The sequence below is a fragment of the Gobio gobio genome, assembly GCF_949357685.1.
Source record: "Gobio gobio genome assembly, chromosome: 18".
Classification (NCBI taxonomy): Eukaryota; Metazoa; Chordata; class Actinopteri; order Cypriniformes; family Gobionidae; genus Gobio; species Gobio gobio.
Genome location: NC_137111.1, coordinates 687501 through 705000, shown reverse-complemented (window position 1 = coordinate 705000; position 17500 = coordinate 687501). Strand labels below are relative to the sequence as shown.

The window sequence follows — 17500 nt, the reverse complement described above, 5'->3', positions numbered from 1 at the left end:
CCTTAAATGTCAGAGAAAAGAACAGAATCAGAGATTTTTTTTTTCTTATAGAAAATTGTACATTGCATATTATACTATAAAAACACATAATTATAGTTGATTTTAGTTTATCATAGTTATCACAGAATCCTGTTAAAAAGTCCCAATGCTACACAATGAAATCAATTCAAAAGTTTTATGTAGAAAACCAGCAAATAACAAATAAAAAGGTTTTATAAAAAGATAAAACTCACATATTTCAGCCTCTAAATCATTTTTAGTCAAAAAAGATAAATTACTGACATTTACAATGCACATTATCCTTTATTATGAATAGTATGCGGTCCGATTGTAACCATGCAGCTTTACAGGGGGTGTGGCTTTACAGGGGGTGTGGCTTTACAGGGGGTGTGGCTTTACAGGGGGTGTGGCTTATCTAAATGAGATGTAAATGAGCCCTATTGTCACTCCCAGCAGGTCAGAACAAAATCTTTTAGAGGCAAATTTCTCCCTGTTAAGCTTTTTGAGTGCCTACTTTCAAATGGCCCAAACTTCTCCAAATATGATCAGATTCCCGCGTGTTAGACATCACTGGAAAGCTTGGAGACTACACTTTCAGAATCTGTGAATAACTCACAATGCTCCAGAACCGACTTGTGTCCCTGCCTTCCGTGACTGCTCACAAATACAAACATCACATGTCTATGAAAACATGAACATATGACTAGAACAAAGAACTGCTAGATTATGATGCAAAAAAAATTATTTTGTTTTTAGATGTTAAAAAAAAAAAAAAAAAACGTCTCAAAGAACCAATCATATCAGTGTACTTGAACTGAAACTGTAAATAATCAGCCTCCTTCACGCATTGGCCGTGAGACGCACGCATGTGATTGGTTCACACGCCGCACCCCCGATTTCTCACGCTGAAGTGCCAACCCGGTCTGTCAAATGAAAGATGAGTTTATCTATAGATCTACATCTACATGTTGAGCCGGCCATGCTTTCGCTGAGGGGGTTCAAGATAAACGGGCAAATAAATGCGGTGTTGCGCGACCTAAAGCTGCATTCCGTCTCTGAGCGAAGAGAAAGCGTCGTTCGCTAACTATGGTCACAAGCTCCGTCATTATAAGCATAGTTAAACGAGTCCTGTTTCCCGAACCCATAGTTCCAACGAACGTTCGCAAACAGCATCGCAAAGTTGATTTGCACACATTTTGTTCTTGCACTGATGTTAAATGTGTAGCCATTGTGCACTTGTGCAGCCAGTTTGAGATATAGGCTATATTTGAGTATTGTGTGTAATGATTCTGACAGTTTTTTCCATTAAAATGACTGGGGGAAAGTGTCCCAATAACCCTGAATGCCTATACTCTTTGAAATCATAATTACATTGCATTATGAAGCTTGAAACCCCAAATATTATAACATTCTTCATGAACAATTATTCAGTTATTTGTAACAATCTCATTGTAAAAAAGAAGACAAAGAAACATGGTTTCAATGTAGCAGCTACTTTTTGATAGTAACTTGTGTAGCTATTTTCAAAAGGGTAGCTTGAATGTAACTTGACTACTTAAAGTAGTTTTTACTACAACACTGTTTTTTTAGATCAGCCACAGCAAAAAAGAACCACACAGACAGACAGAAGAGCAACAGACAGAAGAGCAACAGACAGAAGAGCAACAGACAGAAGAGCAACAGACAGAAGAGCGACAGATAGAAGAGCGACAGACAGAAGAGCGACAGACAGAAGAGCGACAGACAGGAGAGCGACAGACAGAAGAGCAACAGACAGAAGAGCAACAGACAGAAGAGCGACAGATAGAAGAGCGACAGACAGAAGAGCGACAGACAGAAGAGCAACAGACAGAAGAGCAACAGACAGAAGAGCAACAGACAGAAGAGCGACAGACAGAAGAGCGACAGACAGAAGAGCGACAGACAGAAGAGCGACAGACAGAAGAGCGACAGACAGAAGAGCGACAGACAGGAGAGCGACAGACAGGAGAGCGACAGACAGGAGAGCGACAGACAGGAGAGCGACAGACAGGAGAGCGACAGACAGAAGAGCGACAGACAGGAGAGCGACAGACAGAAGAGCGACAGACAGGAGAGCGACAGACAGAAGAGCGACAGACAGAAGAGCGACAGACAGAAGAGCGACAGACAGAAGAGCGACAGACAGGAGAGCGACAGACAGGAGAGCGACAGACAGGAGAGCGACAGACAGGAGAGCGACAGACAGAAGAGCGACAGACAGGAGAGCGACAGACAGAAGAGCGACAGACAGGAGAGCGACAGACAGAAGAGCGACAGACAGAAGAGCGACAGACAGAAGAGCGACAGACAGAAGAGCGACAGACAGAAGAGCGACAGACAGAAGAGCGACAGACAGAAGAGCGACAGACAGAAGAGCGACAGACAGAAGAGCGACAGACAGGAGAGCGACAGACAGGAGAGCGACAGACAGGAGAGCGACAGACAGGAGAGCGACAGACAGGAGAGCGACAGACAGGAGAGCGACAGACAGGAGAGCGACAGACAGGAGAGCGACAGACAGAAGAGCGACAGACAGAAGAGCGACAGACAGAAGAGCGACAGACAGAAGAGCGACAGACAGGAGAGCGACAGACAGGAGAGCGACAGACAGGAGAGCGACAGACAGGAGAGCGACAGACAGGAGAGCGACAGACAGGAGAGCGACAGACAGAAGAGCGACAGACAGAAGAGCGACAGACAGAAGAGCGACAGACAGAAGAGCGACAGACAGAAGAGCGACAGACAGGAGAGCGACAGACAGGAGAGCGACAGACAGGAGAGCGACAGACAGGAGAGCGACAGACAGGAGAGCGACAGACAGGAGAGCGACAGACAGAAGAGCGACAGACAGAAGAGCGACAGACAGAAGAGCGACAGACAGGAGAGCAACAGACAGGAGAGCAACAGACAGGAGAGCAACAGACAGGAGAGCAACAGACAGAAGAGCAACAGACAGGAGAGCAACAGACAGGAGAGCAACAGACAGGAGAGCAACAGACAGAAGAGCAACAGACAGGAGAGCAACAGACAGGAGAGCAACAGACAGAAGAGCAACAGACAGGAGAGCAACAGACAGAAGAGCAACAGACAGAAGAGCAACAGACAGAAGAGCAACAGACAGGAGAGCAACAGACAGGAGAGCAACAGACAGGACAGGCCGTTATTTTCCTTTTTCTTCCCTGTAAAAGTATGCTGTAGGTTGATGTATAATCAATTTGTTCTATTGAGACAAAACCATGCCTCTACATAGTGCTTTAAAACTGTGTGTGTGTGTGTGTGTGTGTGTGGTGTGTGTGGTGTGTGTGGTGTGTGTGGTGTGTGTGGTGTGTGTGGTGTGTGTGTGTGTGTGTGTGTGTGTGTATAGGACAGGGGTCGGGAACCTTTTTTGACCAAAGAGCCATTTTTCCATTTTTGGTAAATGCATTTTTCCAAAAGAGCCACAGTAAAAAATTATATTAAATAATTATTAAAAAACATGCTTTTTTCCCCAATAAAATTTCAACAATAGTAATTATTAGGTCCATAACTAAAAACAAACACATATGCAGCGAACAATAAATAAGTTGCAATAAGGAATTAATTGTGCAGGGCTTTGTGAGGTCGAGTTAAAAATCCTCTCGGTGTGTGTGAACATCTGCTGTGTTTACGTGAATACTCCACTTGGCATTTTGAGATATTTCTGCAGCCGAGCACAAGCACGTGCACAGCATCCTGTCAGTAATTCAGTTGTCTTTCGCGACTTATCGCGCTTTTATCATTCATTTTCGTCAACTGAAATCTGCGTGGATTATCATAAATACACATTTATTTATCACAAGGGTCTCTGCGGCAAAAGCGAAAGTACCCACGCGTGAAATGCTTCGAAATGTCTTTTTCCACAGCAGACCACCAGTTTCAATAAAAGGATATATTCAAGTTTGTATAGCCTACTTTTACATTTACGCTGCTGTTCTAAAAATGGTTTTCGGTTACCTCAAACACAGCTGATTGAATCCCAGAGCAGAAGCTGTTGCCAAAGACAAGTAAGTGTGTATTGACACTCGTGAACAGCACTGAACGCGCACGGCCGGCACAACTTGAATATTAGTTATTATCATACGTTTCATTATCTTCGGTAGGCTGTACAACAAGGGAGCGGATCTCTGTTGATGTGTCTAACTTCTTTTATTGCTCATTTGTTGGTAAAGGGTGAGAGACCTGAGCCACATTATCTTTGTCAAAGAGCCATAGGTTCCCGACCACTGCTATAGGATATACTGTAGACAAAGCCTCATATAGATGCATTTTGTCTTAATAGAAATAATTAATTATCAACCTTATCTATCAAAGGCAAAAAATAAATCAACAACAAAAACCAATACTACCCCATTCAAAAGCTGATGCAGAGAGTGTTTTCTGTGATGTGTGCATATATAGCTATTATTTATTTATATATATATATATATATTAGCTATTATTATAATATTATTATTTATTTTATTTTTTGTTGCAATTTTTGCTTTGTTCACGGCAAAATTTTGGTCGGCCCCACCAAATCTCACTCTAAGTTTTTTTTGAAAAGTTGGCAGCTCTGCCTTCATAGCTTCGCTAGCAGGCTAATAAACTCAACCAAACGTGTCCTTATGAGATTCATCAGATATACAGTAATCTCACTACTGCATCTGCAGAAGCACACACACACACACACACACACACACACACACACACACATGAACTTCACAGCGCTTGTGTGTTTCCTTTATCAGCTGATACACAGGGAACTAAAGCACAGATCATTTACAACATTCTGTTACAATCCTGTCTTCATTATAATGTTTATGACAGATTAGCGCTGCACATCTTCACTGTATTTGATGATCGGTGCTGCTTCACTGTATTTCTGGAAGGCGTGGTCTAACCCTAACCAATCAGACCTCAGGTACCGCCAACAATGCCGCAGTAACCAATCAGAAAATAGACAAATATATTTTTAAAGTCAGGGCGATCATCGTTTTCATGACCGATCGCCGCGGTCACACTCGAGCACTCGATCACTGTTGCCCTAGAATGAGCAGATCACATGACACATTTAAATCCAGCAGATTGTGTGTGTGTGTGTGTGTGTGTGTGTGTGTGTGTGTGTGTGTGTGTGTGTGTGAGCCCATACAGTAGCCAGTGAATACAGATCCATATTCTCGTGTGATTTGCCAGTTTATTTGATTAAATATGTAAAAGGTGTGCATCAGTCCTGACAGCGGATGAGCTCTGGACCACTCACACACACACACACACACACACACACACACACACACACACACAGACACAGACACAGACACACACAGACACACACACACAGACACACACACACAGACACACACACACAGACACAGACACAGACACACACACACACACACACAGACACACACACACAGACACACACACACAGACACAGACACAGACACACACACACACACAGACACACACACACACACAGACACAGACACAGACACACACACACACACACACACACACACACACACACAGACACAGACACACACACACACACACACAAGGGCTGGCACGGTATGGATTTTTTCTTACCGCGGTTGAAAAGCAGGAAATTCCCGCGGTTCAGCTGTAAACCGCTTTAAACGGCTCCCTCGACTTTCGCGCCCAGCGCAGGCAATTGAACATAATAAGGAACATGTTTATTTTACATTTATTTTTTCACGTTTAGAACAGGAACAATTAGAACAGAAATGGAATGATATCTGAAAAAAAAAGTGCTGGCAAAACGAAATCTAGACTATGGTTTACATCCCAGCCTTCATATTGTTTCCTGAGAGAGCAGATCCGATCACGACTGAGAGATTTGATGATGGAACAGCATAAACAAAGACAAACAAACACAGTTTTATTTATCGGTATTGATCAGTAATATATATTTATTTGTTTATTTATTTCCCATATTTTTACTTTCAGATTACAGTCGTCGTCATCAAACAATCACTTAAACTATAACGACTTTCGCGCACACCCGCCCATATAATATACCCTCCTATATTATTTATATTTCTATTTTTATATTACATATTTTAAATCAGTGGTTAATGAAGAATAACGAAGGCTCAAGGCTATTTAATTTAACAAAGTGTAGTCACTCGCTGCTCACACTACCTTGATTGTATTTGTATATTATGCTACTTTTATTATTTATATTTATTTTTTATATTTTATAACATTTACATATTTATAATATTTTCCAGCTCAGTTTGTTCTTTCTGAAGCCGTTTTTTTTTTTGCCAGCTATGGGAGAAATCGGTCAGCGTTCGACACAAACCCATGGCCCGCGCGGTGCGTTCTTCTGCTGCTTTCATGACTTCTATCCACTGACCCGCTATTGTCGGCTGCGCAACCATGTGAGAGAAGTGTGTACGTGCAATTAAAAACTGAGGTCCTGCTTATGCGCCTGTATTTTATGCTTTAGTAAAATTAAATTCAAATCATAGGCTAAAAGACATTACACAGGTACAAATGGAATGTTATAATGGAACATTGCGCTCCCCAACTCGCGAAAGGTCGGATTTGCTCCATCTTTTGTTATGTTTTGTTTAGAAAACCTTGAATCCATATAAGACACACGTGTCATTAGACACAATCCATGTCATTAGAATCAATGAATCTCTGGAATTAGACACAACGTGCACACGTGTGCAGGCCAATGTTTTTTTTGTTTTTTTTTGCGGTGATGGCGGTGACGATCTCAGACCCGCGGTAGGCGTCACGTGACCGCGGTATTGCGGTAATGCGGTAACCGTCCCAGCCCTAACACACACACACACACACACACAGACACACACACACACACACACACACAGACACACAGACACACACAGACACAGACACACACACACACACACACACAGACACAGACCAGCGGCAGCAGATCTCTCATACACACACACTCACACACTCTCTCTCACACACACTGGTGTAGCGATCATTATGAGACTGTGTTTTTATGCGGAGCTAATCATATTTTCTATCATAACTCTCACAGTAAACGTTCTGTATTTTTAGTAAGAGTAGATGTGTGTGTGTGTGTGTTACTGTAACCTCAGCTCACACTACATCATGAGCACATGATAATGTAGGTCAGATCAGTACACACACACACACACACACACACACACACACACACAGCTCTTCATGCTCTCATGCGTGTGATGGCAGATGAAGTGACATGAAGCCGACTGAACATGAATCAATGAAACCTGACCAATCACAGCCAGGCGTGATGTCATCACTCACAGGCGTCAGGCGTGATACACACATCCCTTCACGAGAGCGGAGCACATGTGCTGCTCATGACGTGTGTGTGTGCGTGCGTGTGCGTGCGTGTGTGTGCGTGTGTGTGCGTGCGTGTGTGTGCGTGTGCGTGTGTGTGCGTGTGCGTGTGCGTGTGCGTGTGTGTGCGTGAGTGAGTGATGTCAGTGTCCGCCGTCATGTGACCTGATGTCTCTTCTGATGACTGTTCATCTGCGGTCACTGTTTAAAGCACTGACCTGCATCACTGGTGTGTGTGTGTGTGTGTGTGTGTGTGTGTGTGTGTGTGTGTGTGTGTGTGTGTGTGTGTGTGTGTGTGTGTGTGTGTGTGTGTGTGTGTGTGTTATCCAAGCACTGAGGGCAAGGAAAGCCTCTTATACTTGAGCGCCACACATGAGGTGTTATGATAAATTGTGTTATTTTATATTCTATTGTCTTTTATGAGTTAAATAAAGAACTCGTCTTCTGTCCAAACACACCATCATCTGTAAGGAATGATCCACTATTACATACGCCGGTTATTGTGGCGCATCGCCACACACACACACACACACACACACACACACACGAGCGAAACGTTTGAATCTGATGGTGGAACTCAAATGTTTTTTACCACTTCGTTATTTTGGCTGAAATTTCGTTTGTTGGAAATATAAACTGAATTTAGAAATGCTTTTGAAATGAAAAACTTTGCGTTTAATAACAAAATATATTTTTGAAATGTAGACGGCGTTTGGAGTGTAAAATAATCTGTTCCCTGAGTCACAGCCTTTGCTGTTTTTGAGTTTACACTAATAAAAGTAGAGCGTTTATGGTTTATAATGATGTCTTGCCCTGATCTCTGAATGGCTGAACATGACGAGTATTTTAAGTTTCCGCTGGAATAAGGAAAACATCCATCAGAAGCGCCGACGCCTTCATCAGACAGAGAGTTAAAGAAAACTCAGCCGATTTAGTTTCATATAGTTAGGCTATGTCTAAATATTATAATTGATTATGAAAAGTGAGCAGCATGAGGAAACATCAGATGTTCATATCATGTCTGGAGACATGGATTTTGAGAATTGTGTTTTCTAGAAAGTTCTTTCTTTAAAATTAAGTTCGTTTTGTATAAATTGTATTTTAATTTTGATCAACGTTTAATCAACTATTTGGCTGTATGTTTAATAAATAAGAAGCAAACCGAGATCCTTGGGTATGGATGGACGTGTGTAACTGTTTCCTCATCTTTGAGCAAGGCTGAAACTATAGAGTCTTTCTGTTTTAACACATGTCTTAAATATATATCTTAACTATCTATAGGCCCACTGTAATTATGATGTGTGTGTGGTCCGTCATTATAAAGATACGCCACTTTCCTTATTAGGAGAAAATAAATGTTGTTTTAATGACATAAGATATCGTTATTACCCATACTTGAGTGGAAAAAATGAAAAATAGGCCCTGTGTGGGAGCAATGCGTGACCAGCTGACCTGTCAATGCCAAATGTTTCCATTGCAGTTGTGCGAAAATTTCCTTTTTCGAATGGCCTGAAAAACCTCCTCATGCGAGCGGAAAAACTTTTTTCCGATTTATGGGAGTTTTTGCGAAATTGACGTGTTTCCATCAGGCGTATTTTCAATTCGCAATTTCAATTTGCGCAATTTGAAGGGTAATGGAAACGCGGCTAGTGCCACTTTATACACACCTCAGACACACACTTCCACATAACGATGAATATAAACCTGTGTGTGTGTGTGTGTGTGTGTGTGGGACAGAAACCCCCAGACGAGTGTCCAGAGAGCCCACAGGAAGGTGAACAACGACCCGGCGCTGCGCATCCAGAACCTGTCCGTCCTCGTGCTGCAGATCAAGAGCTACTATCAGGTGAGCCGCACCCTGACCTCTGACCTCTGACCCCTGACCCCTGATGAGGTCATCGACCGCCGGACACACACACACACACACGCAGCAGATCTCGCAGCGCTGGACCAGGGCACATCTAGTGCTGCTGCAGGGGCTTCTGGGAGGACATGCATGAACACACGTCAGTAAAACAGCTGGAGAATGATGATGATGTCACATGACGTGTGTTACAGTTTGTGTCAGATTTGCAGTTCACTCTCCACACGTGTGTGTGTGTGTGTGTGTATGTGTGTGCTGCATTCCTCACATAGCTGCGCTGAGATGATGAGTGGCGTGTTTCTGCACGTCTCTGTGTGTGTGTGTAAGAGAGACAGAGTGTGAGTGTGTGTGTGTGTGTGTGTGTAAGAGAGACAGAGTGTGTGAGTGTAAGTGTGTGAGTGTAAGTGTGTGAGTGTAAGTGTGTGAGTGTAAGAGTGTGTGAGTGTAAGAGTGTGTGAGTGTAAGAGTGTGTGAGTGTAAGAGTGTGTGTGTGTGTGTGTGTGTGTGAGAGAGTGTGTAAGAGAGAGAGTGTGAGTGTGTGAGTGTGTTTTTAGAGAGACAGAGTGTGTGTGAGTGTAAGAGTGTGTGTGTGTGTGTGTGTGTGAGAGTGTGTGAGAGAGAGTGTGAGTGTGTGTGTGTGTGTAAGAGAGAGACGGTGTGTGTGTGAGTGTAAGAGTGTGTGTGTGTCATCAGTGCGGCCAGTGAATGAGGCGGTGTTGCTATGGAAACGCGTGTCATCAGCTCACAGCTGCAGCACACTAGCGGTTCTCGTCCTGGACTGACAATGAGACACACACACACACAGACACACACACACACACACACACACACACACACACACAGACACACACACACGCAGACACACACACACACACACACGATCTCCGCTGATCACAGTCTCATCAGTGTTCAATATAACAACAATATAAAGCATCTATGTGTAAATGGACCAGTGTGCAGCATTCGGAAGGTCTGCTAACATTAATATGACTTAGAAAGAACAAACCTACAAAGAAATCTAATAAAGTAATGAAATATAAAATAACACTGCATAGTTTTCACTGTATAAATTGATAGATTAATACTTATAAAAGCTAAAGTTATTCATTCAAGAGATGTGAATATTTTCTCTTTGTCTTTTGTTCGATTCGCATTAATGGCTCAATCATCAGCAGGTTTATTAGATGCTGCCCCTTTAAGACCGATCGAATGTAGAACTAATAATATCATATTCTCCTATTTCTCCAAACTATTACACCAATTTAAGATATAAACTGTTAAAATAAATACTCTCCAATCCGGTCATTTTGACACAGGCTATCTGTTGTGTATTTGATGGTTTAGACGCGCACACGAAGCCTTAAGTATAAACCGCAAGTCGGTCCATTTCGCAGCACACACACACGCACACACACACACACACACACACACACACACATAAGCCGCCTTGAAGTTGGAAACCGCGTCTCTTGCGCGGATTATTGTGCATTTAATATCTCTTTATTATCAAACACATCCCGCAGTTTAGCAACAGTAGAGACTGCAGTTTACAACAATCACTGAATCTGGCGTAAAGTTTAGGTTTAGGGAGAAATGAAGGGAAGGATGAGCTCGACGACCAGAGTCCTGCACGGGTCCGATTTAGAAAACCTGCACCCGCAGTGCTTAAACCCGCATCCGACCCGTTTTCCGACAACAGCACGAATTAAAATCCGCACCCGACCCGACCCGCACCCGCAATAAAATCAGTTAAGCATATCACATTATAGACACACTTACAAAAATGTTTATTGCCAGCATACAGAAGTTATTACACGACCATTAACACAAGGACAACTTCAGCCGGGAGCTTAACGTGGCTTAATGTACTGTTATTAAGAGACCAAACTCAGTAAACATAATACTAATAACGTATACTATGTACAAAAAATCAGATGAGCCCAGAATATGAACGCAACACATATAGTTACACGTTAAACGTTTTCCTACCATAGAAAACCATTATAAAAAAACGCTTAACGTGGCTTAATGTACTAGACAGTGTTATTAAGAGACCAAACTCAGTGTGAGGGCGTGCGCGGTTGTGATTCTCCTGGGAGCTAGGCTTGCTACGATAGTCGGTGTTGCCGGTGTTACCGGTGTCCAGACTCAACACCGGTTACATCACTTGCCCACCGTGGCACCGCCCACCGTCTTTTTTATTTTTTTATAGTAATAAAATAATTTAGTTCAGTTAGAGAACAGACAATACGAATAAAAACTGAACGTGTCTGCTTAATAAAGCAGGATCCGACCGTGAGTCTCGGCAGCGGCAGGAGTCATTCATCAGATTTAAGAGTGAGGAGCTGACTGAGATGATCGCGCAAGATTTGGTTTCAAAGCGAAACGTAAAAGCGCCTATTTAAGGGAGTTTGTCATTTGTTTTGTTGTTGTGTTTTTCATTAAAAATAATAGGCTAATGAACCCACAATTCAAGCAACCCGCAGCCGAATTGGCGCTAATTCAAAACTGAAAGTAAAATGTGCACGGCCGCACAGAGCGCGCATTGTTTACTTTCGCCTGGCTCCGCAGTGCGAGCCTCCGCGCTCCGCGCATTTATTTTTTGCCGCGCGCACCCTCGCGCTCGTGCGGGCGCATCGAGTATAAACAAGGGGACGAACTGTTATTCATTCATGGCGTACATCTCAATCATAGACTGATCAGTGCTTGATCAGTGCCCTGACTACTGAACTAGGGAACTGATTGAGACGCACCCATGAACTCACAGAGCACGCATTTACAGACGAGCTGTCATTCACGGTGTGCGCGCACTGGCGCGTTTTCAGTTCAGAGCGGTCGTGTGCATGTTACTTTAGATTTAAAAGCCTCCGCCGGTGATACCGGTATTACCGGTGTTGTCACACATCAATTAACCGGTGGGAAAATTTCCTCACCGTCACATCCCTACTGGGAGGGCGTGCGCGGTTGTGATTCTTCTGTGAGGCCGTGCGCGGTTGTGATTCTTCTGTGAGGGCGCGCGCGGTTGTGATTCTTCTGTGAGGGGTGCGCGGTTGTGATTCTTCTGTGAGGGCGTGCGCGGTTGTGATTCTTCTGTGAGGGCGTGCGCGGTTGTGATTCTTCTGTGAGGGCGTGCGCGGTTGTGATTCTTCTGTGAGGGCGTGCGCGGTTGTGATTCTTCTGTGAGGGCGTGCGCGGTTGTGATTCTTCTGTGAGGGCGCGCGCGGTTGTGATTCTCCTGTGAGGGCGTGCGCGGTTGTGATTCTTCTGTGAGGGCGCGCGCGGTTGTGATTCTCCTGGGAGGGCGCGCGCGGTTGTGATTCTCCTGGGAGGGCGCGCGCGGTTGTGATTCTTCTGTGAGGGCGTGCGCGGTTGTGATTCTTCTGTGAGGGCGTGCGCGGTTGTGATTCTTCTGTGAGGGCGTGCGCGGTTGTGATTCTTCTGTGAGGGCGTGCGCGGTTGTGATTCTTCTGTGAGGGTGTGCGCGGTTGTGATTCTTCTGTGAGGGCGCGCGCGGTTGTGATTCTTCTGTGAGGGTGTGCGCGGTTGTGATTCTTCTGTGAGGGCGTGCGCGGTTGTGATTCTTCTGTGAGGGCGTGCGCGGTTGTGATTCTTCTGTGAGGGCGCGCGCGGTTGTGATTCTTCTGTGAGGGCGCGCACGGTTGTGATTCTTCTGTGAGGGTGTGCGCGGTTGTGATTCTTCTGTGAGGGCGTGCGCGGTTGTGATTCTTCTGTGAGGGTGTGCGCGTTTGTGATTCTTCTGTGAGGGCGTGCGCGGTTGTGATTCTTCTGTGAGGGTGTGCGCGGTTGTGATTCTTCTGTGAGGGCGCGCACGGTTGTGATTCTTCTGTGAGGGCGCGCACGGTTGTGATTCTTCTGTGAGGGCGTGCGCGGTTGTGATTCTTCTGTGAGGGTGTGCGCGTTTGTGATTCTTCTGTGAGGGTGTGCGCGGTTGTGATTCTTCTGTGAGGGCGCGCACGGTTGTGATTCTTCTGTGAGGGCGCGCACGGTTGTGATTCTTCTGTGAGGGCGTGCGCGGTTGTGATTCTTCTGTGAGGGTGTGCGCGTTTGTGATTCTTCTGTGAGGGCGTGCGCGGTTGTGATTCTTCTGTGAGGGTGTGCGCGGTTGTGATTCTTCTGTGAGGGTGTGCGCGGTTGTGATTCTTCTGTGAGGGCGCGCACGGTTGTGATTCTTCTGTGAGGGTGTGCGCGGTTGTGATTCTTCTGTGAGGGCGTGCGCGGTTGTGATTCTTCTGTGAGGGTGTGCGCGTTTGTGATTCTTCTGTGAGGGCGTGCGCGGTTGTGATTCTTCTGTGAGGGTGTGCGCGGTTGTGATTCTTCTGTGAGGGCGCGCACGGTTGTGATTCTTCTGTGAGGGTGTGCGCGGTTGTGATTCTTCTGTGAGGGCGCGCGCGGTTGTGATTCTTCTGTGAGGGTGTGCGCGGTTGTGATTCTTCTGTGAGGGCGTGCGCGGTTGTGATTCTTCTGTGAGGGTGTGCGCGGTTGTGATTCTTCTGTGAGGGCGCGCACGGTTGTGATTCTTCTGTGAGGGTGTGCGCGGTTGTGATTCTTCTGTGAGGGCGTGCGCGGTTGTGATTCTTCTGTGAGGGTGTGCGCGTTTGTGATTCTCCTGTGAGGGCGCGCGTGGTTGTGATTCTTCTGTGAGGGCGTGCGCGGTTGTGATTCTTCTGTGAGGGCGCGCGCGGTTGTGATTCTTCTGTGAGGGTGTGCGCGGTTGTGATTCTTCTGTGAGGGCGCGCGCGGTTGTGATTCTTCTGTGAGGGCGTGCGCGGTTGTGATTCTTCTGTGAGGGTGTGCGCGTTTGTGATTCTCCTGTGAGGGCGCGCACGGTTGTGATTCTCCTGTGAGGGCGTGCGCGGTTGTGATTCTCCTGTGAGGGCGTGCGCGGTTGTGATTCTTCTGTGAGGGCGCGCGCGCGGTTGTGATTCTCCTGTGAGGGCGCGCGCGGTTGTGATTCTTCTGTGAGGGCGCGCGCGGTTGTGATTCTTCTGTGAGGGCGTGCGCGGTTGTGATTCTTCTGTGAGGGCGCGCGCGGTTGTGATTCTTCTGTGAGGGCGTGCGCGGTTGTGATTCTCCTGTGAGGGCGTGCGCGGTTGTGATTCTTCTGTGAGGGCGCGCGCGGTTGTGATTCTTCTGTGAGGGCGTGCGCGGTTGTGATTCTCCTGTGAGGGCGTGCGCGGTTGTGATTCTTCTGTGAGGGCGCGCGCGGTTGTGATTCTCCTGTGAGGGCGTGCGCGGTTGTGATTCTTCTGTGAGGGCGTGCGCGGTTGTGATTCTCCTGTGAGGGCGTGCGCGGTTGTGATTCTCCTGTGAGGGCGCGCGCGGTTGTGATTCTTCTGTGAGGGCGTGCGCTGTTGTGATTCTTCTGTGAGGGCGCGCGCGGTTGTGATTCTTCTGTGAGGGCGTGCGCTGTTGTGATTCTTCTGTGAGGGCGTGCGCGGTTGTGATTCTTCTGTGAGGGCGTGCGCTGTTGTGATTCTTCTGTGAGGGCGTGCGCTGTTGTGATTCTTCTGTGAGGGCGCGCGCGGTTGTGATTCTTCTGTGAGGGCGTGCGCTGTTGTGATTCTCCTGTGAGGGCGCGCGCGGTTGTGATTCTTCTGTGAGGACGTGCGCTGTTGTGATTCTTCTGTGAGGGCGTGCGCGGTTGTGATTCTTCTGTGAGGGCGTGCGCTGTTGTGATTCTTCTGTGAGGGCGCGCGCGGTTGTGATTCTTCTGTGAGGGCGTGCGTGGTTGTGATTCTTCTGTGAGGGCGTGCGCGGTTGTGATTCTTCTGTGAGGGCGCGCGTGGTTGTGATTCTTCTGTGAGGGCGTGCGCTGTTGTGATTCTCCTGTGAGGGCGTGCGCGGTTGTGATTCTTCTGTGAGGGCGCGTGCTGTTGTGATTCTCCTGTGAGGGCGTGCGCGGTTGTGATTCTTCTGTGAGGGCGCGCGTGGTTGTGATTCTTCTGTGAGGGCGTGCGCGGTTGTGATTCTTCTGTGAGGGCGCGCGTGGTTGTGATTCTTCTGTGAGGGCGTGCGCGGTTGTGATTCTTCTGTGAGGGCGCGCGTGGTTGTGATTCTTCTGTGAGGGCGTGCGCTGTTGTGATTCTCCTGTGAGGGCGCGCGCGCGGTTGTGATTCTCCTGTGAGGGCGTGCGCGGTTGTGATTCTTCTGTGAGGGCGCGCGCGGTTGTGATTCTCCTGTGAGGGCGCGCACGGTTGTGATTCTCCTGTGAGGGCGTGCGCGGTTGTGATTCTTCTGTGAGGGCGCACGCGCGGTTGTGATTCTCCTGTGAGGGCGCGCGCGCGGTTGTGATTCTTCTGTGAGGGCGCGCGCGCGGTTGTGATTCTTCTGTGAGGGCGCGCGCGGTTGTGATTCTTCTGTGAGGGCGTGCGCGGTTGTGATTCTTCTGTGAGGGCGCGCGCGGTTGTGATTCTTCTGTGAGGGCGTGCGCGGTTGTGATTCTTCTGTGAGGGTGCGCGCGGTTGTGATTCTCCTGTGAGGGCGCGCGCGGTTGTGATTCTCCTGGGAGGGCGTGCGCGGTTGTGATTCTTCTGTGAGGGTGCGCGCGGTTGTGATTCTTCTGTGAGGGCGTGCGCGGTTGTGATTCTTCTGTGAGGGCGTGCGCGGTTGTGATTCTCCTGTGAGGGTGCGCGCGGTTGTGATTCTCCTGTGAGGGCGCGCGTGGTTGTGATTCTCCTGTGAGGGCGCGCGCGGTTGTGATTCTTCTGTGAGGGCGTGCGCGGTTGTGATTCTTCTGTGAGGGCGTGCGCGGTTGTGATTCTCCTGTGAGGGCGTGCGTGGTTGTGATTCTCCTGTGAGGGCGCGCGCGGTTGTGATTCTTCTGTGAGGGCGTGCGCGGTTGTGATTCTCCTGTGAGGGCGCGCGTGGTTGTGATTCTCCTGTGAGGGCGTGCGTGGTTGTGATTCTCCTGTGAGGGCGCGCGCGGTTGTGATTCTTCTGTGAGGGCGTGCGCGGTTGTGATTCTCCTGTGAGGGCGCGCGTGGTTGTGATTCTTCTGTGAGGGCGTGCGCTGTTGTGATTCTTCTGTGAGGGCGCGCGCGGTTGTGATTCTTCTGTGAGGGCGTGCGCTGTTGTGATTCTCCTGTGAGGGCGCGCGCGGTTGTGATTCTTCTGTGAGGGCGTGCGCTGTTGTGATTCTTCTGTGAGGGCGTGCGCGGTTGTGATTCTTCTGTGAGGGCGTGCGCTGTTGTGATTCTTCTGTGAGGGCGCGCGCGGTTGTGATTCTTCTGTGAGGGCGTGCGTGGTTGTGATTCTTCTGTGAGGGCGTGCGCGGTTGTGATTCTTCTGTGAGGGCGCGCGTGGTTGTGATTCTTCTGTGAGGGCGTGCGCTGTTGTGATTCTCCTGTGAGGGCGTGCGCGGTTGTGATTCTTCTGTGAGGGCGCGTGCTGTTGTGATTCTCCTGTGAGGGCGTGCGCGGTTGTGATTCTTCTGTGAGGGCGCGCGTGGTTGTGATTCTTCTGTGAGGGCGTGCGCGGTTGTGATTCTTCTGTGAGGGCGCGCGTGGTTGTGATTCTTCTGTGAGGGCGTGCGCGGTTGTGATTCTTCTGTGAGGGCGCGCGTGGTTGTGATTCTTCTGTGAGGGCGTGCGCTGTTGTGATTCTCCTGTGAGGGCGCGCGCGCGGTTGTGATTCTCCTGTGAGGGCGTGCGCGGTTGTGATTCTTCTGTGAGGGCGCGCGCGGTTGTGATTCTCCTGTGAGGGCGCGCACGGTTGTGATTCTCCTGTGAGGGCGTGCGCGGTTGTGATTCTTCTGTGAGGGCGCACGCGCGGTTGTGATTCTCCTGTGAGGGCGCGCGCGCGGTTGTGATTCTTCTGTGAGGGCGCGCGCGCGGTTGTGATTCTTCTGTGAGGGCGCGCGCGGTTGTGATTCTTCTGTGAGGGCGTGCGCGGTTGTGATTCTTCTGTGAGGGCGCGCGCGGTTGTGATTCTTCTGTGAGGGCGTGCGCGGTTGTGATTCTTCTGTGAGGGTGCGCGCGGTTGTGATTCTCCTGTGAGGGCGCGCGCGGTTGTGATTCTCCTGGGAGGGCGTGCGCGGTTGTGATTCTTCTGTGAGGGTGCGCGCGGTTGTGATTCTTCTGTGAGGGCGTGCGCGGTTGTGATTCTTCTGTGAGGGCGTGCGCGGTTGTGATTCTCCTGTGAGGGTGCGCGCGGTTGTGATTCTCCTGTGAGGGCGCGCGTGGTTGTGATTCTCCTGTGAGGGCGCGCGCGGTTGTGATTCTTCTGTGAGGGCGTGCGCGGTTGTGATTCTTCTGTGAGGGCGTGCGCGGT

General features: G+C 48.1%; 1 protein-coding gene across 1 annotated transcript in view; it reads left to right on the top strand.

Moving 5' to 3' along the window:
- ccdc88ab (coiled-coil domain containing 88Ab) overlaps window positions 1-17500 on the top strand; it is a 94934-nt gene that overhangs the window by 5376 nt on the left and 72058 nt on the right. The window contains exon 3 of the mRNA XM_079842323.1: window positions 9085-9193. Within this exon, the coding sequence (XP_079698449.1) occupies window positions 9085-9193 (109 nt within the window). The remainder of the gene's footprint in view (window positions 1-9084; window positions 9194-17500) is intronic.